Source organism: Odocoileus virginianus, chromosome 12 (genome assembly GCF_023699985.2).
Source record: "Odocoileus virginianus isolate 20LAN1187 ecotype Illinois chromosome 12, Ovbor_1.2, whole genome shotgun sequence".
Classification (NCBI taxonomy): domain Eukaryota; kingdom Metazoa; phylum Chordata; class Mammalia; order Artiodactyla; family Cervidae; genus Odocoileus; species Odocoileus virginianus.
Genome location: NC_069685.1, coordinates 62,052,853 through 62,079,849, shown reverse-complemented (window position 1 = coordinate 62,079,849; position 26,997 = coordinate 62,052,853). Strand labels below are relative to the sequence as shown.

The 26,997-nt window shown below is 52.7% G+C and overlaps 1 protein-coding gene across 2 annotated transcripts in view; it reads left to right on the top strand.

Annotated features, from left to right (window-relative positions):
* Positions 1–26,997, top strand: part of TPST2 (tyrosylprotein sulfotransferase 2) — a 52,905-nt gene that overhangs the window by 970 nt on the left and 24,938 nt on the right. Inside the window, exon 1 of one of the 2 annotated variants that reach the window (XM_070475498.1) lies at positions 8,538–8,676. The exons of the other annotated variant lie outside the window; for it this stretch is intronic. Coding sequence (XP_070331599.1) covers positions 8,648–8,676 — 29 coding nt within the window. The 5' untranslated portion in view covers positions 8,538–8,647. Of the gene's footprint in view, positions 1–8,537; positions 8,677–26,997 lie in introns of those variants that run through there. 2 annotated transcript variants of the gene reach the window in all.

Sequence of the window (26,997 nt, the reverse complement as noted above, 5' to 3'; positions counted from 1 at the left end):
AGGATGTCTCAGAGCTGAAACAGCCTCAGGCCCCCTGACTCTGTGTATCTTGTAGAGATGTTGGGGTGGGGGTGGGGCAGCTGATAGACTCTTACTCATCCTTCAGAAGCCTTCTTGAGCAGCGCCTCCTCCTGGAAGCCTTCCCTGGCACTCCACAGGCATCCTGGGGCCTTCCTATTTGGTATCCCACAGAGTTCACTGGTCCTTGCTTATTAACCTTTTTTTTTTGGCAGGTCTGTCTCCATTCTAGGCTGTGAACACTTTTCGCTCTATTCCATCTCACATGCTTTCATTTAGCTGGGTGGCTTGATGGTTAGTCCAGGCTTCTGGGTTTGGACAAATCTTGGTGTGACTCACTCTGGTTTAGTAGTGATGTGGCCTGGGCCAGTCATTCCCCTGCACTCAGCCTCAGTTTCCATGACTGTGAAATCGGGTTTATTGTGTCACTTGTGAACCATTTTAACCCACTGACTCCCAATTGTACTATTATTTATTTAATATATGTGTTTATGTCACCTTATTTTTTAAAAATCTCATGTAATTTTTTTAATCATAGCCTTATTGAGATATAACTCACATACCGTACAATTCACCCATTTGAAGTATTCAATTTAGTGGTTTTTGAGATAGTCACAGAGTTGTGCAACCGTCACCAGTGTCTAATTCTAGAACATTTTCACTGCCCGTAAAGAAACCCTGGGCCCATCGGCGGTCACTGCCAATCCCTCCTTCCCCCAGCCCCTGGCAACCACTAATCTACTTTTCTTCTCTATGGATTTGCCTATTCTGGACATTTCCTATAAAGGGAATCATGCACTATGGCCTTTTGTGATTGGTGCTTTTCACTTAGAATGTTTACAAGTTTCATCCATGTGCTAGTATGTGGTACTTTATTACTTGTTTATTTTAGCATTAAAAAAATATATTTATTTGGCTGCGCCAGGTCTTAGTTGCGGCATGTGGGATCTTCAGTCTTCGTTTCAGCAAGATCTTTAGTTGCAACATGTGGGATCTAGTTCCCTGATCAGGGATTGAACCCAAGATCCCTGCAATGGGAGCGTGGAGTGTTAGCCACTGGACCACCAAGAAAGTCCCTATTTTAGTAGCTCATTACTTTTTTTTTGGCTGAGTAATATTCCATTGCATTGAATACGTCATATTTATCTGTTTATCAGCTGATGGACACTTGGGTTGTTGCCACGTTGGGACTATTATGAATAGTGCTGCTCTGAACATTCTCGTACAAGTCTTTGTGTAGGTGTATGTTTTCAGTTCTCTGGGGGTACAACCCTGGGAGTGGAATTGTGGGGTCATATGGTAATTCTTCGTCCACTTTTTGAGGTCCCGCCAAACCATTTTCCAAAGCAGCTTTGCTGTTTTATAGTCCCGTCAGCAGCAGATGAGGGTTCTAATGCTCTTTTTAGGCTTCAGCAGCTGAAATCTTTGAAATCACTGGCTTTGACTCCTGCTAGTTAGAAAGGAACGCATGTGAAATTACCGCATATGAAATTTACACAGGTGAAACTGAAGGGCAGGAAATTAAGCTCTTCCTTAGAGTAACTGGGAACTCCTGGGTGCTCTGAGGAAGAGAAACAGATCAAGCCCGGGGCAGTTAGGTGAGGTTCATGTGCTGTTGTGTCCTCCTGTAACAGTGAGAAATTATTTGCTGAGGTCCCTCCTGCCAGATCCTGAGCAGGATCAGGGGAGGCCATGAGGAAAGGAATCCCAGGGCTTGCTGTGGCCACCCCAGGACCCAGCACATGACTCGGTGGTGCCGTCAGGGACCTCTGCATGAGGTGAAAGGAAAGGGGGATGACTCAGACCTTCCCACCCTAGGCCAGCAGGAGTCCCTTGACAGCTAAGGCTCCATGTGGACGCCAGGGAGATCCCTGGCGGGTCTCCTAGACTGCGACCCCGAGGCTCGGAAGTGGAGTCTGGTCATGCCTGTGCTCCACCCCATACCCCCGAGACCTCGTGGCAAGATAAGCCATGAGGTTCCCTTATCTTGCATTCATGCTTACTCGTGTCCGACTCTTTGCAACCACATGGACTGTAGTCTGCCAGGCTCCTCTGTCCATGGGATTTTCCAGGCAAATACTGGAGTAGGTTGCCATTTCCTCCTCCAGGGGATCTTCTGAGTCAGGTATTGAACTTGCGAATCTGGAGTTACCTGCCCTGCAGGCAGATTCTTGACTGCTTGAGCCATTGGAGAAGTTAGATATACCCTAAGTGGGCCACTGCTTATTTCCAGAGACGCCCCCCTGGGCCCGAGGCCAGCAGTCCTGAGTGACGGCCACTCCGTCCCTCCTCTCGGTCATCACCCCCACACCTGGGATGCCCACCGCGTCCCTCACACGCTTTGTCTTTGAATAAGACGGCTGCCCAGGAAGAGCCCAGGTCAGAAGGTGCTGGTGTCATGAGAGCACAAGGGGGCTTGAAGGTGACCAGTTCTTTCTGAGGTTCAGCCTGTAATCCGCTGGTTCAGGAACCTCAGCTGGCGTTGGGCTGTGCATCCCCAGGCCCTAGCCACCAGCCTCGTCCCACCCATGCAGCTGCTCTTGGGAAGGGCCGTGGAGATCCGGCCTCCTGGTGGCCGTGTCCAGTCCCTCCTGCTTTTGTTCACTTGTGCATCCTTTCCCTCCCTTGGCCTTTTAAAAATCCTGAATTTTGTGCATGGAGAAGGCAGCCTGGGGAAATGGAAACAGGGCTGTCGTGGCTAGGCAAGGGGTTGCCCCTTGCCAGGCGTCAGGTATCCCGCTGGGGGAATGGGCGTGGACTGAATGCAGTAGCACCTTGGGATCTGTAAAGCGCTCAGGTGCGTTATTGACATGACTTCATGGATCAATGTGTAGCAAGACTGGTCGCTCAAAAGTGGCTGGTATTGGCCCAAAAGCCCAGGTGTGGCCGGCGTGGCTTTGATCTGCCAGGTGGCGGAGTGGAGACCTGTCTGGGTAGCAGGCTCCTGGCCTCCCCACTCACCACCTGTCCCAGCTGCTGGCAAAGCTCCTCGCTCTCTGCAGACACATCTGCTCTGTCTGGTTCCAGGGTAGGTTCTGGGATGCCTGCCCCTTCCCACGCCCCCTGCTCAGGTCTCCTCCACCCCGGGCTTCCACAGCCCCGAGGAGAATGTGTGGGCTGCCAAGTGAGTTCCCGCATTGACCAGACTTTTGACCCAGGCAACTGACCCAGGCCAGAGAGTGGGCTAGGCCATAGCAACCTTGAGGGCCTGGGCCTGTGTTAGAATCCGGCCAGTTCCACTCGAGGGCGAGGTGTTCCCTGGCTGACTCCCGATGCCTCAGTTTTCTCATCTGCAGGATACAGGCGCAGCTGGTACCTACTTGCTGCGGGTGTTGACGGGAGGAGTCGAGGGTAAAGTGCCCACCCCGCTACCAGGGGAAACGCCAGGCCCCTGGGCTCAGACGGGCTCTTCAGAGATACTTGAACGTGTTGCTTTGTGAGACCAGCTTCCGCGTCTGTCCAGAGGCAGTGATTTAAATACAGTGTCAACGGGGCTCGCTGAGTGCCAGGCAACCTTCTAGGTACTTTGTTCTTGAATTCACTTAATTCTCCCACCCACCCTCCAATGTGTACACGCAGAGGCACAGAGGGGCAAAGTCACTTGCACAAGGTCACCCAGCTAGGAAGTGGGGAGAGACAGGGTTTGAATCCAGAGTCTACACACTTTTTTTTCCATACTTTTATTTGTTCATTTTTGCTCTGGGTGTTGATTGCTATGCAGGCTTTTCTCTAGTTGCAGAGTGGCGGCTTCTCTGTCTTGGTGGTGGAGCACAGGATTTCGGGCTCTAGAGCTTCAGGCTCTGTAGTTGTGTCTTACGGGCTTCATTGCTCCGAGGCAGGTGGGATCTTCCCGGGATCGAACCCATGTCTCCTGCATTGGCAGGAGGATTCTTTACCACTGAGCCCCCAGGGAAGCCCCCAGGGTCTACACTGTTAATTACCATCTTACCTGCCTCTCGATACCCTGTCTTCATGCCTAGCATACAGAAAATCTCAGTTGCTCTTCTTACATTATTATAGAATTATCCTTAGATATTTTATCATAAAATTTATCACAAAATTACCGTATGTTATTAATAATTGCTCATCCCTTTTCCTGCCCTTCTATCCACACTGCTTCCCGGATGGACAGAACTAGCAGGGCTTTTGGCTTGTGAGGTCTAGATTTCTCTTCCCCACCCCGGTGTCCCTCTACTCCCCCCAGTCTCATGAGCACTGGGGGCTGGGCAAGAGCTCAGAGGCAGCTGAGTCCTAGCTCTGCCTCCAGGTTGCTGTGTGACTCAGTTTCCCCACCTGTGAAATGGGTAGGTAGGGCTGTGACAAGCTGCCAGTCAACAGCTTTGCCCCACAGGGTGGCTCTTGTGTACTCCCATGATGTTTTATTTTAAAAGGAGAAAACATTCTACTATTTTAGAGAATAATGCCAGAGCCTCCCTTCTTAGGGAAACTCAGGAGCTCGGGCCAAACTAGAGCGGCCTGAAGCTGCCGCTTCGGTGGCTTGGGCTCTCCTGCTTTCCTCCCACTGTGCCCCAGCCCTGGGGTCCCTGGCCCAGTGCACACCCTCCAGGCTCTGAGGACCCAGGGGCCTGGGTGTCATCTGAATGAGCAGATCTGTTGCTTTAAATACGAATATGTATTTTAAACCACTAGTTTCAGTGTTCTCCAGAAGTTCTTCCAGCGCTGCTTTTCTAGGTCATCAGAGACTGTCTGAGGCCTCTTACCCCTTCTGCTCCTGTAAACCTTTAAGGCTTTTTTTTTAATGTGGCTGCTCTGGGTCTTAGTGGAGGCTTGCAGGATCTCTAGTTGGGGCACGTGCGATCTAGCTCCCTGACCAGGGATCGAGCCTGAGCTCTGCATGGGGAGCGAGGAGTTTTAGCCACTGGGCCACCAGGAGAGTGCCCTCAAGGCTTTGAACACAGCCTTGTCCTCTTCCCGCAGTCCGTCTCTGGGCCCCAGGGTCCGGCCTTACCTGGCCCTGGTCCCTGACTAGCCCACAGGGTTGTTTGGGGGCCAGGTACGGCCCCTCTAGGACTTCCCGGGGGGCTCAGCGGTAAAGAGCCTGCCTGCCAGTGCCGGAGATGTGAGTTTGATCCCTGGGTTGGGAAGATCCCCCGGAGGAGGAAATGGCAAGTCACTCCAGTATTCTTGCCTGGGAAATCCCATGGACAGAGGAGCCTGGCCGGCTACAGTCCATGGGGTGGCAGAGTCGACACGATTGACGGAGGTCCGTCTGCCGTGAGAACTGGCGAGTGTGTCTGCCCCAGCGCATCCACGCCACCCCACCGCTGCTGGAACACGATCCCATAGCCTCTCCCTGTCCTCACAGGGTACCATGGAGACATTTCTCTCATTGACAGCTTCATTTCACAGAAACTGAGGCTCCAGTCACTTTCCTGAAGTCACACAGTTCTGAGGTGACAGCACCAGGGTTCTAACCCACTCTCCCCCACTCCAGTGGCCGCCGTGGCGGGTCATCCGTCCACCCATCACCGCACAGAGAGCCACGGGCGACGTCTCGTCAGTGCCGTGACCCCTGCCCCCGGCCCTGGGCCACACTGGGCCCTCGGTAACTTGCTAAATAAGGACACATGGCAAGTTCTCAGCTAGATGCTGGGGTGCAGGATTCAGGAGGCCACTAGGGCCCAGCTTTCCCGGAGCACATGTTCCGGTAGAGGCGGCAAAAAGAAAAAGAGAAAATGACATCTCTGACCTGAGGTGCCAAACTGGGAAACTGGGGCTTCCCAGGGTGGCTCAGCAATAAAGAATCTGCCTGCTAATGCAGGAGACACAGGAGACGCGGGTTCCATCCTTGGGTCAGCAAGATCCTCTGGAGAAGGGAATGACAGTCCACTCCGGTATTCTTGCCTGGAGAATCCCGTGGGCAGAGGAGCCTGGCGGGCTGCAGTCCATGGGGTTGCAAAGAGTCGGAACCGACTACGTGGCTGAGCACACACACCTCAGACTTGAACACTTTCACGAATCCCCTAGAGGTCTTGCCAAAGCGCAGACGCTGACTGAGCAGGTTGGGGGCAGGGCCCGCTCTCAGGGGACTCCAGTGCTGTTGTCTAAAGACCACACTTGAAGCAGTGACAGCCTAGGGCAGAGGTCAGGAAACTACAGCCATGGGCCAACTCTGGCCCACAGCTTGGTTTTATAAATAAAGTTTTATTGAAACAGAGCCACATTTTTATTTACATTTGTCTGTGGCTCCTTCCGCCTACCACAGCGGAGTCCAGTAGTTCCCACAGAGATCTAATAGTCCACAGAACTGAAAATAATTTTTTTTTTTAAGTCTATTGAATTTGTTACAGTGTTGCTTCTGTTGTTTATGTTCTGGCTTTTTGGCGGGAAGCATGGGGGATCTTAGCTCCCTGACCAGGGATAGAACTCACAGCCCCTGCAATGAAAGGTGAAATCTTAACCACTGGACTACCAGGGGAGCCCTGAAAATGACAGTTATTGGGCCCTTTGCAGGTAGTCTGGCAGCCTCCATCTACTCATCTCTTGGGTTCCTTCAGGTAATAATGTTTTGTGATTTGGTGAATGTAAAGGTTGTAATAAAGAGAATGATTGCAGCTAACATTTGAGGACCTCCTGGGTACTTAGCTCCTTACGGGCAGTTCGCTGTTATATCCATTTTATAGATGAGACAAAATGAGGCTCCTGGCGACTGGGTTGCCAGTGCAGTCTGGGGGGCCAGGAAGTGGGCGAGGCCAACTGGCGCCAGGTCAGTACAGTCTTGTTACTTCCGAGCTTCTGCCTGGAAAATCTTCATGGAGCACAGAGAAGGTTTTGTTTTTGATTTCAACCCATCCGAGGACACTTGGGTGCCTTCACTTCTTTGTTCTCCCACCGAGTCGAGAGTTCTTGCAGCTGGTGCAGGGAGTTGAGGGGCCTTGCTGACCCCCAGTGTTGAGGGGATGTGGGAAATGCCCAGCCCTGTGCCTTCCAGTGGAGGAGGCAGTGAGCCAGAGACGCCATGCAGGCTGCTAAGCACCTGGAGGGACCTGACACGGGCTTGGGAGGCAGTCGAGGAATGCTTCCTGGAGGAGGGGGTACAGACTGTATCAGTAGGAGTTAGCTGAGTAGAGGAGGGCGGGAAAGGTTTTCTAGGGGAAGGGAACCACAGACACAAAACTGGCCTTGTTGGTTTGGTATGGCTCACAACACAGACTTTTTTTTGTCTGTGTGTGTATGTTGGGGATGAGAGAACGTTAAAAATTGGCTGTGTCAGAAAACCTGGGTTTACCCTGAAGAAGGAAAAAGCCTTCCTCCAAGTGCCCCTTCACCTTCTGATGACTTCCTGGACAGAGTCTGCTGTGGGTGCCAACCCAGTGCTTGTCTCCAAGGAGTCCTGTGGATGAGCACAGAGCAGAGCCCCCGCTGGGCTCCTGGGGGTGGGCTGTGTGGGGTGATCCTTGGGCTGGTGGCAGCCTCAGCCCGCAGGCAGAGGATCGCTTCCTTTCCGTGTCTTCTTTGCAGTCACCTTTTAATTAGGGTGTGTTGTTAACTGAAGGTGTGACGGGGCAGTTTCCTTTGAAAATGTTTTTAACGATGCTGAATTCATTTAACCAGTCTCAAGTGGACGACAGCCAAGGGGGTTTGGAGTGTAGCTGTTGTCAGCAGGGTGGCCCTCGGCAGGTGGGAATTTGGGGGGGAGCCCCGTGGCAGGGGTTGGGGGAAGCGGGGAGGGGGCCAGACCCAGCAGCCTTCCTCCTGATGGTGTCTTCTTTCCCTGAAGTCCCAGGAGCTGGCGCTGAGGGTAGGGGCGGGGAAGGACCCCTTTAGCCATGGTGGTGCGGGCTGTGCGTCCCCGGTCGGTCGTCGCTGGGGAGCCGAGGTTCCTGCTCCAGGCTGCTCCCCATTGATCTGACTCCCCACCGGCTGCCGTCTGTCTGAGTCTGTATTTCTGCCGTGCCCTCTCTTTCCCATCCCTGTCTCCCTCTTGGTTTGGGTCTCTCCCCTGACTGTGTCTCCCCTCATCCCTCTCTTGCCGCCCCCCCCCCCCGCCCCCCGCCGCCGCCCAGGCTCGGGCCCATCTCTGTCTCTCCGCACCCCCCTACCCCCCACCCCCCCCCCCCCCCCCCACCCCCCCCCCCCCCCCCGCCCCGTCCGTCTGTCTGTCCTCTCCCTCCCCCGCTTGGGCTACTTCCCCTTCCCCTCCCCCCTGCACACACCCCGATGCGCCCTTCCTCGCTCTCCTCTGTCCCACTTCCTTAGGCCGCGACTGACATCCTGCCTCAAGGCCCATCAGAACCACCCCCACCCCGCCAGGGACCAGCCACGCTTGCCCGTGGAGGGGCGGGAGCCTTGGCGTGGGCGGTGTTGGCCGGGTGAAGACAGGGAGGTCAGGAGGGCGGCTGAGGCTTCTCTCTGGGGTTTACAGTCCACCCTCCACCCCCAGCCCCAGGGGGGGCCCCCTCACCCTGCCCAGCTGACCCAGGGCTGCAGGGAGGAAGAGGAAGCTTGGGTCCACGGCCCGAGGCCGGGATGCCACTGTGGGTTTCATTTGGGCTGGGGCTGTGTCCCTGGGGCGACGAGGGTGTTGTTACCCTGGCTCCCAAGCAGAGGTGCGCGTCCAAGGCTGGTCCCCTTGGGGCCCCCCACCCCCGGGCAGGCACCTCGCAGCATGTCCCCGGCTCTCCCTTCCAGCACACGGTAGGCCGGCAGGGTGTGTGAGAGTTTGGGTGAGGAGGGCCAGATCAGAGACTGAGTCCAGCCTCTTCCTTCCGCCCACGGGGAACCCGAGGTCTGGAGGGTGGCGGTGATTTGCGATTTGCTCGAGTGTGCCAGCGGGGTTGGAACCCAGAGCCGCGTCCGGGGCCCCCACCCTCAGCAACAGGACAGCGCGGCTGGGTGTTCGTGGTGGCCTTGGGTTGGTGTCAGGTGGAAACCATCCCTGAGGTGGTGGGAGACTCGCATTGAGGCCACCTTGCCCACCTGCTGGGGGGTCCCCGGGCCTCCGTACCCTCCAGGGGATGATGACACGCAGCTCCGAGGTTTGCAGAAGCGGTCGGGGCTGTGGAGTCAGAGGTCACTGACCTCCCAGTGGGCTGACGCGGGCTTGCTTTTAGCCCGGGGCTGCGGCTGCCGCTGCCTCAGGAACCTTAATCCTGTGTTCACATGTCACCCGCTCGGCCCTTGGGTTGCACGGAGGATGCTGTTGTAATCACAGGCATTCTGTGGGTTCGCTGGGGAAACCAGAAGGGAGAGACACAGCTCTGCTGAGGAGGGAAGGGGCTCTCCTTGCAGGAGACTCCAGTGTCCGGGGATCCACTCCTGCCCCCAACTCCTGCCTCCCCTCCGGTCCTGAGAAGGTCGGTGGGAGCACCCCCCAACCCCCGAGGGCTTGTCCTTCACAGCCGGCTGCACCCCACACCCAGAACCCCCACCCAGCAGGTCTGGAAGGGGCCCAAGAATTTGCATTGCTCACACGTTCCCAGCTTCTGCTTTGGCCAGACAGACCTTTGTGGGCAAAGAGATGTCTCTGCGTTTTAATATGCTGTTTAGGTTTGTCATAGCTTTTCTAACAAGGACTAAGCATCTTTTAATTTCATGGCCACAGTCACCGTCTGCAGTGATTTTGGAGCCCAGGAAAATAAAATGTGTCCAGCAGTGTAGGCTCAAGATTCTGCTCCACCACGTACCTGCCGAGAGTTCTGAGGCAAGGCCTTTAGCTCTTTGTGCGTCAGCTTCCTCGTCTGTCAAATGGGATAATGACAGCACTGTTTTCATAGATTAGCTGTGAGGATTAAAGGAACTAATATGTGTAAGGCGCCTAGCACAGTGCCCAGGCCTGGAGTAAGCAGTATACATGTGTTTGCTGTTATTACTGTTACTGTTGTTATTTTTATTGCCATTGTCATTTCCATCCACCCCCATATGGTTCTGCAATGAACTTTTTGGCCAACCCAGTATATACGTAGATGTGTTTTTGTTGTTGTTTTTATAGGTACTGTGTCACTCTGATTTTAGAATCTTCACAATATACCTCTATTTTTATTAATATAAAAAAGAAAGGAAAGGATTGGTGGTTAATCTCAATAGACTGGGTTGGGCAGTGTTTTTTTTAAGAGGAGATTTATTGCAGGATTTAGCTCATCCAATTATGGGTCAGACACACTTGAGTTAACTTGTGCACAAGTGGTGTAACCTTGGGCCAGCCCCTTCCCTTCTCTGGTTCTCAGTTTCCATTCCTGTAAAATGGGAATCCCATTAGTGACTGTCTCTTGGGTTTCTGGCAGGATTATATGTGAGTTTATGTGGTGCCTGATGCATTGAAGTGTTCAGTAATTCATAGCAATCTGGATTGTGTTGTTTACCCATTTTACAGATGAGGAAACTGAGGCTCAGAGATGTTCAGGGACTCTCCCCCACAGCAGCATGCTCCCTGAGTCTGTTTCTGGTGATGCCTGGGCAAGTCTGCAGATGCAAATACTCTCTAGCGAAGTCCCAGGCCCCTTCAGAGCCCCAAACCATTTTTCTTTAAGGAAAGGCCATTCACTCATCTGAATCTGGCCCCCCCCAGAAGTCAGTGCACCGTGAGGAGACGATTCTCCTCATGGGTTCCTCCCTCTGATTTTTAAAGTGTTCTTGTTCTGAGCAGCTCTTGCAGCTCTTTGAAATTCTTCCCCTTCTGTCTGCTTTGGGAGCAAGCAAGAGGAAGGAGGGTCTCCTAGTCTGGACTGTGTTTGTCCATGAGGGAAGCAGGTGGGCAGGTTGATGTCCCGGGTAAAACGAGATTCCCGGGGATGTGCTGCCTGCAAATGGTTCTCTTAAAACCCCCACCCAGGGATTGCCCTGGTGGTCGGTAGTTAAGAATCTGCCTGCCAATGCAGGGGACACGGGTTCGGTCCCTGGTCCGGGAGGATTCCACACGCTTCAAGGCAACTAAGCCCGTGAGCTGTGAGTGCTAAGGCCATATGCCAGCACTGAGCCCATGCGCCCCGCAGCCCATCCTCGGCAACAAGAGAAGCCCCTGCAACGAGAAGCCTGTGCGCAGCAGTGAGGCCCCAGCACAGCCAGAAGTTTAAAAAACAAACCTCACCCCGCTCAGATACCCCAAAGATCACCTGGGCAAAAGACTCCTCTTATCTGGGAACTTACATCAGGAAGTATTTGTGACCTGCTTGCTTTGTTCCTGGTCAAGCCTTTCTACCTTTCTGGCTGTCGGCCACGGCAAAATTTCCACAGCGAAGACATGCAATCAGAAAAACCATAAACTACAATTAAGGGGAAGGGGGAAGTTCGTCAAGGACTTTTCTAAGTGTAAAGTATAAGAACAGCCTTCTGACCTTTGGGTAAGGATAGTCTCCGGGTTGGCTTCCCATGAGGAAAACTCCGATCCACACACCCTTGGGGGCAGAAGTGAGAGCAGTTAGCTGGGTCCAGCCGTTGCTGTGAGTCTTCCCATGCGACTTTGGGAATCAATTTTGCTTAGTTTTATCAAAACAATTTTTAAAAAGTCATGCTGGGGTCTGGGAGAAGACCACGTGAGCGGTGAGTGTGCCAAGGTCCCAAAGGGCCTCTGATGTGTCTGTATCAGAGTTGGTTGTGAGCGGTTGAATCCTGGTTTAAAATAGTTAAAGGTGGGGGGGGGGCTCAGATTTATTGACTTAGATAAATGGTTAAGTCTGAAAGTAGATTGCCTTCGAGTGTGACTGTGTTCGGGTGCTCCACCCTTGTAGGACACGCTCTCTCTTTTTAAAATGTTATTTGTTTATTTACGTTTGGCCGTGCTGGGTCTTGGCTGCTGCGTGGCCCTTTCTCCGGGGGCAGTGAGTGGAGGCTGCTGTCCGATCGCGGTGTGCGGGCTCCTCATCGCGGGGCTTCTCCCGTTGCAGAGCGCAGGCTCTCGGGTGCATGGACTTCAGTAGCTGCAGCCCGCGGGCTCAGCAGTCGCGGCTCCCAGGCTCTGGAGCCCAGGCTCTGTCGTTGTGACTCATGGGCTTTGTTGTTCCGTGACTTGTGGGATCGTCCCGCAGCAGGGATCGAACCCGCGTCTCCTGTCCTGGCAGGTGGGTTCTTTACCGCCGGGCCACTGTGGAAGCCTGACACGGTGTCGTCTGTTCTCTGTCTCACTGATGGCCTTTTTTCTGTGGTGGCTTCATGCTCAGGCCTGCTCTCCCCTCTCACGTCTTAAGTCATCCGTCCTGCTCATTTAGCTCTAAGAGAACTGATTCTTCTCGCGAGCCCTAGGATTGATTCCTCTTCACCTGCCTGGAGTCTCGTGCCCGTCCATGAGTGTCTGTGCTCTTTTGTTGACCAGACCTCAGTCACTGGTCTTGGGTGCGGGGTCTACCCCTGTCCCAGTTACAAGGATGGAGAATGCTTGCATCCCAGCAGACAGATTCCCACAACACCAGTGGTGGAGCAGAAAGGACAAAGTCAAGGCAGGGTTTATGTCCGAGGAGACAGTGGAAGCAGCTGCTGCCGTTAATGGAGCCTTCTGTCTGCTCTGATATGGCATGGGGGCCTTTATGTGTATTTAACTGCTCTCCTTCACAGACAAGGAAATGAGGCTCAGAGAGGTTAAGTGAGTCTCCTGAGGTCACAAAGCTGACAGGTGGAGAATTCAAACTCAGCTCCGTCTTTCTGCAAAGCCCATGTGTTCATGGCTCCCTGATACCTGGGGAAACTTAGTAATCTGCAAAGAGAGCTCAGAAAATAAAATACGAATGCCTGGGGCAGTGCCAAGCTCTGTGTTAAGGTTGGGACTAGAAAAAAAATTGTTGTTAAAGACTGCAGGACCCATCAAACCCTGATGCCCCATCCTCCCTGCCATAGCCTCTGGCAACCACAGTTAGTTTCTGTCTTTGTGATTTTGACCACTCTGAATACCTCATGTAAATGCCGTCGTACAGTATTTGTGTTTTTCTGACTGGCTAATTTCACTTAGGATGATGCCCTCAGAGTTCATCGTGTTGTAATATATATCAGGATCGCCTTCCTTGTTCACACTGAGTAATATTCTGTTGTGTAAATGCCCCGCACTGTGTAAATGCCCCGCACTGTGTAAATACCCCACACTGTGTAAATGCCCCGCACTGTGTAAATGCCCCGCACTGTGTAAATGCCCCGCACTGTGTAAATACCCCGCACTGTGTAAATGCCCCGCACTGTGTAAATGCCCCACACTGTGTAAATAACCCACACTGTGTAAATGCCCCACACTGTGTACCTCTGTCCATGCACCCTGGGTGGCTTCCACACTTTAGCTATTGTGAGTAATGCTGCTGTGAACATAGATGTAAAAATACCTCTTTGAGACCCTGCATGCAGTTCTTCTGGGTAGATACCCAGATATGAAATTAGCGTGGGTCATATGCTAATTCTTTAATTTTTTGCAGAACCTCCTTACTGTTTTTCACAGTGACTGTACCATTTCACATCCCCAGCAAGTATACAGAGATTCAGGTTTTGACATCCTGGCCAACACTTGCTGTTTTCTGTTTTTCTGGGGTTTTGTTTGTTTGGGGGATTGTGTTTTTGTTTTGTTTTGTTTTATACTAGCCATCCTAATCGGTGTAAGGTGGCCACTCACTGTATTTTTGATACGCGTTTCCCTGATGATTTCTGATGTTGAGCATCTTTTCACATAGTTTTTGCCCATTTGTCTGTCTGTCTTTGGATAAATGTGCTTTCAGATTCTTTGCCCAGTTTTTAGCCAGTCAGTGACTTTTAGGGGTTCCCTGTAGATTCTGGATATGAACCTCTTATTAGCTCTGTGATTTGCACATAAGTTTTCCTGTTCTATGGCTTGCCTTATTACTCTGTGGATAGTGTCTTGTGAAGCACAAAATATTTTAATTTTCATGAAGTCCAGTTTTTGTTTCTTTTATTACTTATACCTTTGGTGTCAGATCCAAGAAATCATCGCCCGTTTCTATTTCGAAGGCGCAGTTGGCAGGTTTGGCTGCCAGGTTGGGTTGGGGTGGGAGAGACAGAGAGAAGTCGGAGGTTCTGGCTACCTCCAAGGCTTTCGGCCCGAGCGTCTTGAGCTGCCCACAACTGGAGTAGGGTGAGTTAGGGGGAGAAACCAAGAGATGAGCTTTGGATGCGTTAAATTAGAGGTCCCAGCTTGATGCATGCAGAGGTGACGTGGATACAGTCGATGGCCAAGTCTGGGGTCAGGGAGAGAGATTTGGGCTGGCGATGACAGCCCAGAAGTCACCAGCCTGTGGGGAGCAGAGGAAAGTGGGTGAGTGAAGTGGCAGAGACAGCAGCAGACGAGTAGCAGAGTCTGCTGCCTCCGCCAGAATGGCTGGGATCGGCCCAGCGTAAGGAAAAACGTCTCAGACTTTCTTGCACCAAGTCCGGGAGAGAGAGGGGAAAACAAGCCGACATCACCTCCTTGGCCTCTGATCAGAAGCCACCCCAGCCTTGGCGGCTCATTTCTGGCATGTGGGTTTGTGCAGCGGGGGCAGGTGTGTGTGCCAGGCACCGGGGTGGGGGTGGCACAATCCAGTGCTGAGGCTCAATCCACTTTTATGTCCCGGCACCTGGCACCGAGCCTGGCCTCAGGAGAGCGCCCGGCAGCCAGCGGTGGTTGAATGAGTGAATGGAGTTCTGTGTGTTCCTCTGGGACTGCGGGAAAGGTGTGTGGGTGGGAGGATGCCCAGCGGCGTTTGGCAAAGTGTGATTCTCTAAGACTGTTTTTATTGGAATCAATCAGATGTATGGAAAGGTGCACACATCATAAATAGACTGCTCAATGAGTTGTCAAAAGATAATCGTGCTCGTGTGTGTGACAGTACCCAGATCAAGGAAAGCACATGCCCAGCACCCCCCACCCCCACCCCAAGATACCTGTGTCCCAGTCCGCATGCCTCCTTGCAAAGAGCGATTGCTGTCCCAGAATCTCCTACTGGAGATTAATTTCGCCTGTCTTTGAACTTTATATACATATAAAGTGCTTTACATGCACACAAACATATATTCCCTTTTGTATTGGCTTTTGGGGGCTACTATCTCAGCATGCTGTCTCGAGAGATTCACCCATAGCATGTGAAGTTTCGGCTTGTTCTCTCTCCTGGCTGTCCAGCATGAATAGATTTATTTGTATTTACTTATTTATCCATCCTCTTGTGTATGAGCGTTGGAGTAGTTTCCAGTTGGGGGTGGTTACAAATGTTGCTGCAGGGAACAGGTCAGTATGTATCCTTTGGGGGAAGAGTTAGATGCATTTCTGATGATATAGACTTAACAGTGGAATTGCGGGGTCATAGAGAAGGTACAGGGCTTCCCTGGTGGCTCAACGGTAAAGAATAAGCCTGTCAATGCAGGAGATGTGGGTTCGATCCCTGGGTGGGGAAGAGCCCCTGGAGAAGAAAATAGCAACCCACTCCAGTACTCTTGCCTGAGAAATCCCATGGACAGAGGAGCCTGGTGGGCTTCAGTCCTGGGATCACAAAAGAGTCGGACACAACTCCACAACAGCAACAGCCAGAGAAGGTGCAGATTCAGCGTTTGTCTCTTATGCCAAAGAATTTTTCCAAAGCGATTGTGCCAGGTTCCTCTCCCACCCATGGAGCACGGAAGTTCTGATTGTGTCACATCCTAGCTAACACTTGGTATTACCCTCCCCGCCCCGTTTTAACCATTCAGATGGATATGGCCCCAAGTTGTCTTTTTATTTTGCATTTATTTCCCTGCTGAGGTGGTGCACCTTTTCAAATGCTTATTGACTATTTAGATAACTTCTTAAATGAAGTATCTCTTCAGATTTGCCCCTTTTCTGAATGGGTTGCCTGTCCTGTTCTTACTGATTTCCCAGAGCTCTCTGCATATTCTGAATACAGATATCTTGTTTGCCACATGTATTGCAGATATCTTCTTCCATGTGTAACTTTTTTTGATCGGTAGGAGGAGGAACCAGGAGTTTTGAGCCTCCAAGGCATTGATTGAACACAGGTCAAGCTGTCACCTGCCTGAACCTCAGTTTCCCTCTCAACTCCGCAGAGTATTTAGCCTAGTGCTTCGTGTATAAATGGAGCAGGGACTGTCATTGGCACCTCTGCAGGAGTGAAAGAGCCCTGAACTAAACAGGCAAAAACTAGCCCCGTGGGGACTTTTCAACCTAAGTCATCCCTGTTTCTCAGGCCAGTTCTATAAATATCTGTTAAGCATCTACTTTGTACCAATTGCCAAGCTAGGGATTGAAAATACAGCAGTGAAGAAGACCCAGTTCCAACCCTTGGAGGAAGTTGCCCTGGGATGAGTACGGGGGCCTTTGGGAGCCCACGAGAACACTAACTAGACTGGAGGCATCACGGAAGGCTTCCTGGAGGAGGCAGGCTTCGTGGTGCAGGGTGCTTGGTAAAGCCTCTTCTTCTTTAGGTGCATGTTTGAGTGCCTTCTCTGTACAGGCACCGGTTCCCAGCCAAGAGCAATTGTGTTCCCAGGGGACTCCTGGAGATATTTTTGGCCATCACCCCTTGGGGAGGGAACACTACTGATATTTAGTAAGTGAGACCAGGGATGCTGCTAAACAACGCACAGGACAGCCCCACAACAAGAATTATCCAGCACAGATGTCGGTAGTGCTGAGATCGGGGAACCTAGAGGTGGACAACACCGACGCCATGTGACATTATAACAAGGGCAGTGAGCAGAAGGACCAGGAATGTGTCGTGCGGGGGATGTCAGAGAAGGCTTCCTGGAGGAAGGAACCTGGAGCTGTATCTAGGAGGAAGGAGTGGGAACTGGCAGAAAGTGGGAGATGCTGGGGAAGGACTTGGGTGAATCATGGAGCTGGGAGCTGCGTGGAGATCCCACTCATGTCCAGGACAGGCCAGGAAAGGAGGTGTGAGAGGGCTATGGGGTCCAGACACTGAGGGACTGAACCATGCGTCCGCTCCAGGAGCCGGGAGCCACGAGCCACATGTGGCCGTGGAGCCCTTCAAACGTGGCTCGTGCAGCTGAGGCACAGAATTTTTTGTATTGATATAATTGAAATGTAGATTTCAAAACAAATACTCTATTCCATGTCTTGGGAAACTTTGTAAATGTGTGTAGAACTCTTTGGGGACATGGATGTAAATTTTTCCAGATGAAACTAGGATGACCTTTAGTTGCAGATCGGATGTTTTTCCTGACAATTTATCATCCAAATTGAGGTGTGCTAATAATGCACCAAGCTCCTCCATCCATGGGATTTTCTAGGCAAGAATACTGGAGTGGGTTGCCGTTTCCTTCTCCAGGAATAATAGACGATATACCCCCTGATTTCAAAGAATTAGTACTAAGGAAAAGAAGGAAGTCAATTGTCTCATTAATCATTTTTTTATTGATTAATAATATTTTCTGATACACTAGGTGAAATGAAATTTATCATGAAGTGCAAGGTCACCTTTATCTTTTTACCTTTCTAATGTGTGGCTGCTGGAAAGTTGACTTCCACATGTGGCCGACCTTGAACTTCTACTGGATGTTGCTGTTATAAACCGCGGGGAGGAGCTGGAGCGGCTGGCTGGGCCTGAGGGCTCACGGAAGAGTTTAGACAAGGGGGTGCTGTGGTCAGGTTTCCGTGGCAGCTCCACCCGCCAGCCACAGGCAGGGAGGGAAGATTCCAGAGGACGGGACAAGACCAGCCGTAGGGAGACCGAATAGCCGGGAAGACCTGAGCTCTGGCTGCAGACAGAAGCCGTGCCATCCCAGACAGGTGGTGTCCGCTGCCGATCCCCGGGTGGGTGGCCAGGCTGGGCCCCGAAGGAGGGAGAGGCGGGGACACCCTGGGCCTGACCAACCCTTCACAGGGGCCTCGGCGCTGAGAGCCGGGAGGAGAGAGCTCAGCCAGTTCGGGTGCTCCTGCTCCCGGTGGCCATGGCTCTGGGCACCCAGCAGCCCCAGCCCGGCCGCTGCCTGCGCTCCCCACTCAGGTCGGACACCCCCTGACTGCCGTCCCCCAGCCCTGCACCGCTTGCAACTTGCTGCCTGGCCCTGCTCTCCACTGCTAACCATCTGTGTGACCCTGAGCAAGTAGCTTTCCCTCACGTGGGGATCGTCAGCTTTGCTGGCCTCACCCGTGTCGTACGGAGAGCGTAGGAGAGAAGGGAGTTGCCCACGGGTAACAGGCCTTCCTGGGGAGGACAGCCTGGAGCCCGGGGTGGGGAGGGAATGTCCAGTACGTTCCGTAGTTTGCAAGGCAGCTTCCCATCTCTGATCCCTGCATCGCATCCCCATTTCACAGCTTTGGAAACTGAGGCTCAGAGAGGCGAAGCAGCTTGCCTGGGGTCACACAAGGGCGACAGAGGCAGGATTTCGACGAAGCACCTGACACCCTGTGAGGTCTAAGGCTCCCGTGACCACAGGTTAGTGTCAGAGAAGGGCAGGCGGGGCGGCGCCTCTCTGAGCCTCAGTCTCCTCATCTGTCAAATGGGGAGGGTGATGAGGAGGGAGGTAGTTGAATGCAGCAGTGCGCACCCACCCAAGACAGGGCTCCACCTGGCATCTTCACGTCCTCCTGGCAGCTCTCTGCAGTGAGGGGCGTGAGCCCATTTTTCAGGAGAGGACACTGAGGCTAAGGTGTGCAGCCAGTGAGAGCAAGGCTGGGGTCCCCTCCCCCCAACTCCTTGTCTCTCTGCCCACCCCCGTCGTTGCTCTTGTCCCAGAGCCCTGGGGTCACCTCCTGCGCATAAAGGGCAGGCTGACCCCAGGACCCAGCCGGTCCTTTGTCCTGGATGACTGGGCGTGAATGGGGACACGGCAGCCTCCCCTGTGGTGCTTACAGACATGCCCGCCCCCGTTTCCATAGCCAGTTCCCTCCCGCAGGACGTCGTCTTTTTCCAGGTGAGCAGCTTCGCTTCCTGAGAGCCAGAGCGCTTGGGCGGGAAGCTGGCACAGAACATGTCCAGGATGTGGCCAGATCCGAAAAGCCCGAGGTGGGGGGAGGCCTTAGAAATCAGCAGCCACACCCCCGTCTGGGTTCTGGCCGTGTAGCCTCAGTCTTCACATCTGGACAATGGGAGGAGTCATCAGCTCAGGGAAAACAACAGCATCTGACAATACAGAGTTGGTGCAGACGCAGCAGGGTATGCCGGGTGGATCGCAGACCGCTGGTGGGAGGCTCTCTGGAGGGCACGTTCTGCTGAAACAGGATGTGTGGCTCCCAAGCCAGCTGACTGCTTTTATGTAACTACTTGGTGTGGAGCCGTGCTTCTCAGGTTTGAATATGCGTGGGGATACCTGCGTGTGTGTGTGTGTGTGCTCACGTCAGTCGTGTCTGGCTCTGTGTGAGTCTGTAGCCCACAGGGCTCCTCTGTCCATGGGATTTCCCAGGCAAGAATACTAGAGTGGGTGCCCATTTCCTTCTCCAGGGGATCTTCCTGACCCAGGGATCGAACCCCCATCTCCTGCATTAGCAGGCGGATCCCGCGCCACCTGGGAAGCCCCGGGATGCCTGGGGGCTGGATAAGATGCAGACTCTGATTCCGCACCTCTGGGGTGGGACTAGCAGGCTTCTAGGGGACCCTGCTGATGTGTTGGGGTGCCTCTCGGTCACAGGCAAGGGAGGCACATTCTTTTCTTATGGGGTGCATTGTGTCTAAGGTGAAAGCATCTTCCGTGTCCATCAGGAAGGTTTTGGCATAATGAATGGTCAGCCATCCCTGCCCAGGATGCGCTGGAGCAACTAAAAGGAGGGAGACCTCTCGGGGTCCTGCACGTTGCTGTGTCTGTCTCCCGGGAGGATGGCAGCCGCCCGCCTCTGAGTGCTGGGGTTCTGCGTGTGTCATTAACCTGTGGCCCCGGACTAGAGCCAGGCCTGGCGCATAGTGGGTGCGCAGGCAGGGTTTACTGAATGACAGACTCTGTACGCTGACGCGGGAGGGTCTCCCTGACCTGGGGTGGGGTGACCCGAGCCAGTTTCAGGATACGTGTGATCCAGGGCCTCTCAGCCCTGGCTTTACTGACACTTGGGGCCGGGCATCGGAGCACCCCTGGCCTCTACGTGTCCGATGACCCCAGTTGTGACAGCCCAGACTCTATCTCCAGACATTGCTGTTGGGTCCCTCAAAATCAGCCCCAGCTGAGATCCACTGGTGCAGTCAGACAGTGTGTGGCTGGAAGGAGGGAAGGGGGAATGGAAGCATGAAAGGATGGGTGTCTGGGAGGGTGGGGGACAGGCCCCGTGTGGTTTCCATTCAGATATGACTGGCTGTAACCTCACAGAAAGCAGGTGTGGGGCGGGGGGAGTTCCTCACCACAATGATTGACAGCGTTTACCTCTTTAAAGAGGGAAGAGGACGGGATTGGAGATTTTGCTCCCAGGAGACTTAATCCTTCTCTAGTATTTTTTTCTTAAAATTTATTTTATTTATTTGGCTGCACCAGGTCTTCGTTGTGACATGCAAGATCTAATTCCCCAACCAGGGATCGAACTCGTGCTCCCTGCATTGGGAGCGTGGAGTCTTAGCCACTGGACCACCAGGGAAGTCCCGTTCTCTGTTATTTTTAAATACAGAGGTTGTGACTTTGACCTGAGTAATTAAGTCAACTTAAAAAACAGGAATAGTCCAAGGACCCACTTCCGGGGTTGCAAGGAGTTAGTGAGAGTTCCCACCTGAAGCAGACAGAGAGGAAACCACCGCTGACTTATTGTGTGGCATCCCCCTGGCAGCCCCTGAGCATACGGAGCAGTTAGGATCTTCTTTGCACATGGGCACACTTGAGCTCAGAGATGGAAAGGTACTTCTCCAAGGTCACACAGCAGAGTAGGGGCTAGGCTTGACTGGAAATCAGTCTTCATGGTGGTGATATAGGGGCCCTTCTCTGCCACCCTGTGGCCCCTTCCAGGCTTCTGGGCCTCCTGGTCATCACCCTCGAGGCTGTGTGGGCTGTCTCACACCCCCCAACTTGTTGATCACTTGGTGTTCACCAGCCCAGCTGGCCCCAGGAAGTGGGCACGGCTGGAGGCGGCAAGACTGTAGCCAGTGGGAGTTGTTGTGGTTTGGCCGAGCAGCTCCGGGAGGACCGCCACGGTCATGGAGCCTGCGATGGCGGCCCTTGGCAGAGACGGTCCCTCTAGGTGGGCGCTGGCCGCCAGCCCCGTGCTTCCTCTCCTGCTCAAACACCTGCCATGGCTCCCTAGTGCCCAAGTGAAATTTCCTTCCTGCACCTGTTGAGTTAGCATTCCATGCCCTGCAGAAGATTCTCTGTGACACAGCTAGATTCCAAAGACAAATACTGGTAATGGTAATAGTAATAATAATAATAAGGCCTAGAGTACCTACTGTTTGGTAAAACATGCTTTACTCGCCTTATCTTTTTTAACTCTTTACAGAAGCCCTTTGGTACTGCTGCATGTCTGAGCCTTATCGTATAGAGGAGGAGACAGGTGCTCTTGAAAGTTAAGTGTCTTGCCCCAGGTCATGTAGCTCATGGTGCCACTAGGATCTGCAGCCTGACTCCAGAGCCAGCCTCTTTTTGGAAAAAAGAAAAGTTAATTTATTTATTTTACATCTGGCTGTGCTGGGTCTCTGCTTGGGCTTTTTCTCTAGTTGGCTTTGAGCGGGGGCTACTCTGTAGTTGTGGTACCTGGCTTCGTATTGTGGGGGCTCCTCCTGCTGCAGATCACGGGCCCCAGGGCACAGGGGCTTCAGTAGTTGTGGTTCCCCGTCTCGAGAGCACAGGCTCAGAAGTGGCATACACAGGCTTTAGTTGCACGTGGGATCTTCCTGGATCAGGGATCGAACCCATGTCCTCCTGAGCCATCAGGGAAGCCCCAGGGCCAGACTGCTTACCAGGGGGCCAGCCTACCTCCTCTCACAGGAGAATGAACCAGCTCCTTGGAAGGAAAGTCATGACCAACCTAGATAGCATATTGAAAAGCAGAGACATTACTTTGCCAACAAAGGTCCGTCTAGTCAAAGCTATGGTTTTTCCAGTGGTCATGTATGGATGTGAGAGTTGGGCTATAAAGAAAGCTTGAGCGCCGAAGAATTGATGTTTTGAACTGTGGTGTTAGAGAAGACTCTTGAGAGTCCTTTGGACTGCAAGGAGATCCAACCAGTCCATCCTAAAGGAGATCAGTCCTGAATATTCATTGGAAGGACTGATGTTGAAGCTGAAACTCCAATACTTTGGCCACCTGATTCAAAGAACTGACTCATTTGAAAAGACCCTGATGCTGGAAAGATTGAAGGCGGGAGGAGAAGGGGACGACGGAGGATGAGATGGTTGGATAGCATCACTGACTCAATGGACATGAGTTTGAGTAAACTGCCGGAGGTGGTGATGGACAGGGAGGCCTGGCGTGCAGCAGTCCACGGGGTTGCAAAGAGTTGGACATGACTGAGCGACTAAACTGGACTGACTGAAGTCAGCAGAGAGGAGCCTGGCTCAGGGTGTCTGGAAGCAAGACCCAGGCCTGGCTGCCCCATGACCTTGCTGTGTGACCTTGGGCAGACTCTCCTCTCTGGGCTTTCACTGGGCTTTCTCCAAGGCTGGCTCAGCATTCCAAGGCTCAAAATCTCAATATTATGCAGTAAACCTAAAAATCACCCCAATTTCATTTTTCCATTCTTTTATATCACACCATTAATATATATCTGCTGTAGAATAGTTAGAAAATTCAGAGGGGAGAAAAGGAGAAATAAATGAAGCTCCACTTAGCAGTTTAGGGCATACCTTTCTGGAGTATTTTTTCAACATAAATACTTATCAGAATAGAATTGGATAAACTTTTTTATCACCAAACATCATGTCCCAGATACCTGCAGGATAACGAATCCTTCTTTCTTATAGTCGTATACATTTCTGTTATGGTTGTACTGTGGGATGTTTAATTAGTGTCTAATTAGAGATGATGAGATGATGACAAATTAAGAGCTGGCGTTAACTTAAATCCTCCTGCTTCCAGGTCTTACCCAAAGCACTTGCCTCAGTGGTTGTCACAGCAACCCTCTGAGGCAGGCGGTTCAGCCCCATTTTACAGATGGGAAAACTGAGGCTGTTGACGTTAACTTGTCCCAGATCTCCTGGCCTGTCTTTGGCAGAGCCAGACATGGCCCCAGGCCCTTCCCAGCTCTCCACCCAGCCCTTTAACCCCTGGGCCACCCTGCCATGTGCCTTCCCGCCCGTGTTCTCAGAGGCCCTGTTTCTTGAGGGGGGTGCGCCATGACTGTCCAAGCAAAGGGAATGAAGGGGCTGCCAGCCGAACCTGGTGTGTGGGGAGGTGACCTGTGATGCATACAGCCAGAGTTCAATAAGTGCACCTCTGAAAGCGGACGTCGCAGTGGAGTTTCTCCGGGCAAGTGGAGTTAGTTTCCCCAGGGGAGTGTGGCTCAGTGGAGCCACTCCGCCACTCCACGTGGATTCCCTCAAGGGGCGCCTCGCAGCCTCTGCTGTCCAGGCTGGGGGCTTTGTGGACAGAACTGTGCTCTCAGCTTGGGGTTTGCAGAAACCTGCGTTTGGTCTGGAGGGATCCCCTAAACCCAGGTCTGAGATTAAGCATGTGAGGGACTGGACTTGGGTACAGAATTTAAGGAAGTGCCCCAAAGCTCAGCAATCAAGATAAGTACTGTTTTAATGCAAATTTTAAAAACCCAAACTGATGGGTGAACCTTGAAAACATTATGCTAAATGTAAAGCAGCGAAAGACCCTGTATTATGTTTTTCCGTTTATCTGAAAGGTTCAGAAGAGGAAAAGTCACAGAGCGGCTGCCAGGGGCTGGGGGGGAGGACGGGGTTGGGGGTGCAGCTTGAGAGCAGAGCTTCCCCGTGGGCTGATGGAGATACTCGAAAATTTATTGTGGAGGTGTTCACGTGACTCCATAAATGCGCTAAAACCCCTGGAATTATACACTTTAAATAGGTGAATTGTATGATATGTGAATTCAATCTCGGTAAAGCTATTACACCCCTCCCCCCAAAAAACTCTAAATTGATTTTTAAAAATCCATGCTGAACAACGTGTCAACATTTTAAATAAAGACAGGATTAGTATTCCTGATTTGTTTTCCTTCTCCCTCAGGCTCTAATACACCTTAGCACAGCACCATTATTTATTCTGTTTAAATGCGATGTTTTGTTTGTCGTGTTTTTCTGGCCGTTTTTTTTTTACTTGGAGTGTGGTTGCTTTACAGTGTTGTGGTAGGTCCTGCTGTACAGAAAAGTGCGTCAGCCACACACGCGCACATGTCCCCGCTCTTGTGGATTTCCTTCCCGTTTAGGACGCCTCAGAGCACCGAATAGAGTTCCCTGCGCTACACGGTATTCTCAGCAGTTATCTATTTTACACATAGTAGTGTGGCTGCCTGTGAGTGAATCCGCCTGCCAGTGAGGAGTCGCAGGAGGCGTGGGTTTGATTCCTGGGTCTGGAAGATCCCCTGGAGAAGGAAATGACAACCCCCTGCAAGTACTCTTGCCTGGGAGATCCCGTGGACAGAGGAGCCTGGTGGGCTGCAGTCCTGGGGGCCGCAGAGTCAGACTCGGCCGAGCAGGCGCGTGGACATGTCTGTTCCAGTCTCCCTGTTCATCCCACCCCTCCGCCCCCCTTGGCGGCCATACATCTGTTCTCTACGTCTGCGTCTATTTCTGCTTTGCAAATAAGATCATCTGTACCATTTTTCTAGATCCCACATGCACGTGTTAATGTTCCCCTCTTCCTGTCTTACTTTGCTCTCTCTGTATATCAGTCCCTCAGCCCATCCACGTCTCTGCATATGACTGGCATTTGTAAATGTTGCATTTAAACATTATCAATCCTGCATACTCAGTTTGGGGGATGCCCCTGTAAATTTTGCAGCCCAGGGAACTGTCTCGCTGGTCTCATCACCCTGCCCTACCTACCATGCAGACCTCTTGCTCTCATTTGACAGAGAGGCCGATGAGGCCCAGGGCAAGAAAGGGTATGAGCTGTTTGCCTGGCCTGAGGCTAGACTGGGGTCTCCGAGTCACCTCCTCCGGCCTAGACTGTCTGGCCTCTGGGCCCCCTCCTCCACTTTGTTCTCCATCGCGTCTCCTCTGAGGTGGTCCCTGGGTCCCCCAGCACTTCTCACCTGGTCTCCCACCCTCACCTTCCAAGCCATCCTGCACTAGAAAAAGCCCTTGCCCCCTCCCAGACCTCAATCCCGCCAGCACTCCCCACTTCCTGCTGCCCTCAGGATAAACCCCAAGCTCCTTGCTTGGCCTGCCTGGAGCCTGCTGACCTCCTTTCCCCACGCTCTGGCCCACCTACCCCCCCTCACCCGCACCCCCACCCCTGCCGTGGCTATTTCCTTCTCTCAGATTTGCATGGGACCCATGATTACCAAAGGGCGCCAGCATCACCTGCTCTTATCTTCTCACGGGTAAGCCTCCGTCTCACTTAAATCCTCACCGCAGCCCTTGTTGGTGAGAGTTGCTGGACCCATTTTACAGATGAGGAAACTGAGAGCCGGGGAGAGGGGAGGACGCCGCTAGGGGCCCGGAGCAGAGGCAGGTGCACTCCTGGGATGTTGGGAGATGTAGATACTTCTGTTTCCCTGGGGCGTGTGTGCCAAAGTCATCCCCTCTCTGCTCCCTGATTGTCCTCCATCCACTTCTTTTTTTTTTTTATGTTATCGTGTTCTTTAAAAATTTTTTTAGGATATTTGTGTTTGTTTATTTAATTTGACTGCACCGGGCAGGTGACTGTGTCACTGACCTTCATCCTTGTCTTCTTAGCCAGACTCACTATGATGGTTTCCTTGTGCTCCTCCGCACGTGGTTCCTCAGTGAGCCTAGAATGCTCCTGGCCCTGTCTGCCTCTTGGCCCCCACATGGCCCATTCCAGTGCCCGGCCAGTCAACAGTCCTCAAACGCCGAATCCAGTGCCCCATGTAGTGTTTCGTAGAGCAGGGGGAGGGGCAGAGCTCGAGAACTCTATAAGTTGCAAATCAGATTATTTGGGGACAGGCCCCAGCAGCCTGTCTGTTAACAATTTCAGGTAATTCTGATGCGTGGAAGTTTTGAGCCACCTTAAAGGGAGGAAATAACAGTGGTACAGTAACAGCGCAGAGCCGTCGCTTCATTGGTTTAATCCTCAGCGCGGGTGTCAGCATCCCCAGTTCACAGATGAGCCGGCTGAGGCCCAGTTGAGGCCTCAGTTTTGTAAACCGCTGTCTGCTTCCTCTGCTCCAGCCAGCGCTGCATTGCTAGCAATCACCAGAGCCGGGACACAGAACCTGGCGTGCTCATCCTCCCACTCCCCACCCCTACTTCTGGACGCTTCCAGGCAGAGCAGTGGAGACAGGGTTGGGTGTGGGTGTGTAGGTGTGTGTGCGCGGCGCGGGCACAGGAAGCCCTGGGCCCTGCAAGGTCACCCCGGCCCTTTCCTGTTTATACTCTTTATCAGGCCGGGGCCGGGTGTTCCCCAGCAGGAAGCACAGAGCAGAGCCCAGGCCACCCCAGACGCTGGAGGCAAGCCTGCAGCCCAGGAGCCGGGAGGCCGAGCCCGTCACTGCCCCAGGCAGCCGACCGTGGACGCGCCTGGTCCCATCTGGGTGCTGAGCAGGGTAGGGCTTTGGGGGTGATGGTTAAAAAGCTTGGCCTCTGGGATCAGACAGAGGTGGTTCCACTGCAGGCTGAGCTCATTGCTCTCTGTGTGACCTTTGCCTGAGCTCTTCACCTCTCTGAGCCTCAGTTCCCCCTCTGTCGACTGGAGCTAATAAGAGCGCCTCCCTCAACTCTCCAGGTTGTTGTTAGAGGCAAAATGCACATCAAAGGGCCAGGCACACACAGGTCTCTCTCCTTAAATCTGTACTTGGCTGTAAAGTAATTAGCCTCCAACTAATAAAAATAAATGGAAAGAAAAAAAAAATCAAAAAATAAAAAATAAAAAGCAGAGGCATTATTCGCCAACAACAACAACAACAACAAAATCTGTGCTTGGCAACAGACCAGACAACGGATGATCCCTTTTACGTGCATGCATTTCTTTTAAAAATAAAATATTTTCCCGCGTTGCCCATTTTTCTCACCAGAGGCCGGCTGCCTGAGTCCTCCCCCTGGCCGTTCCAG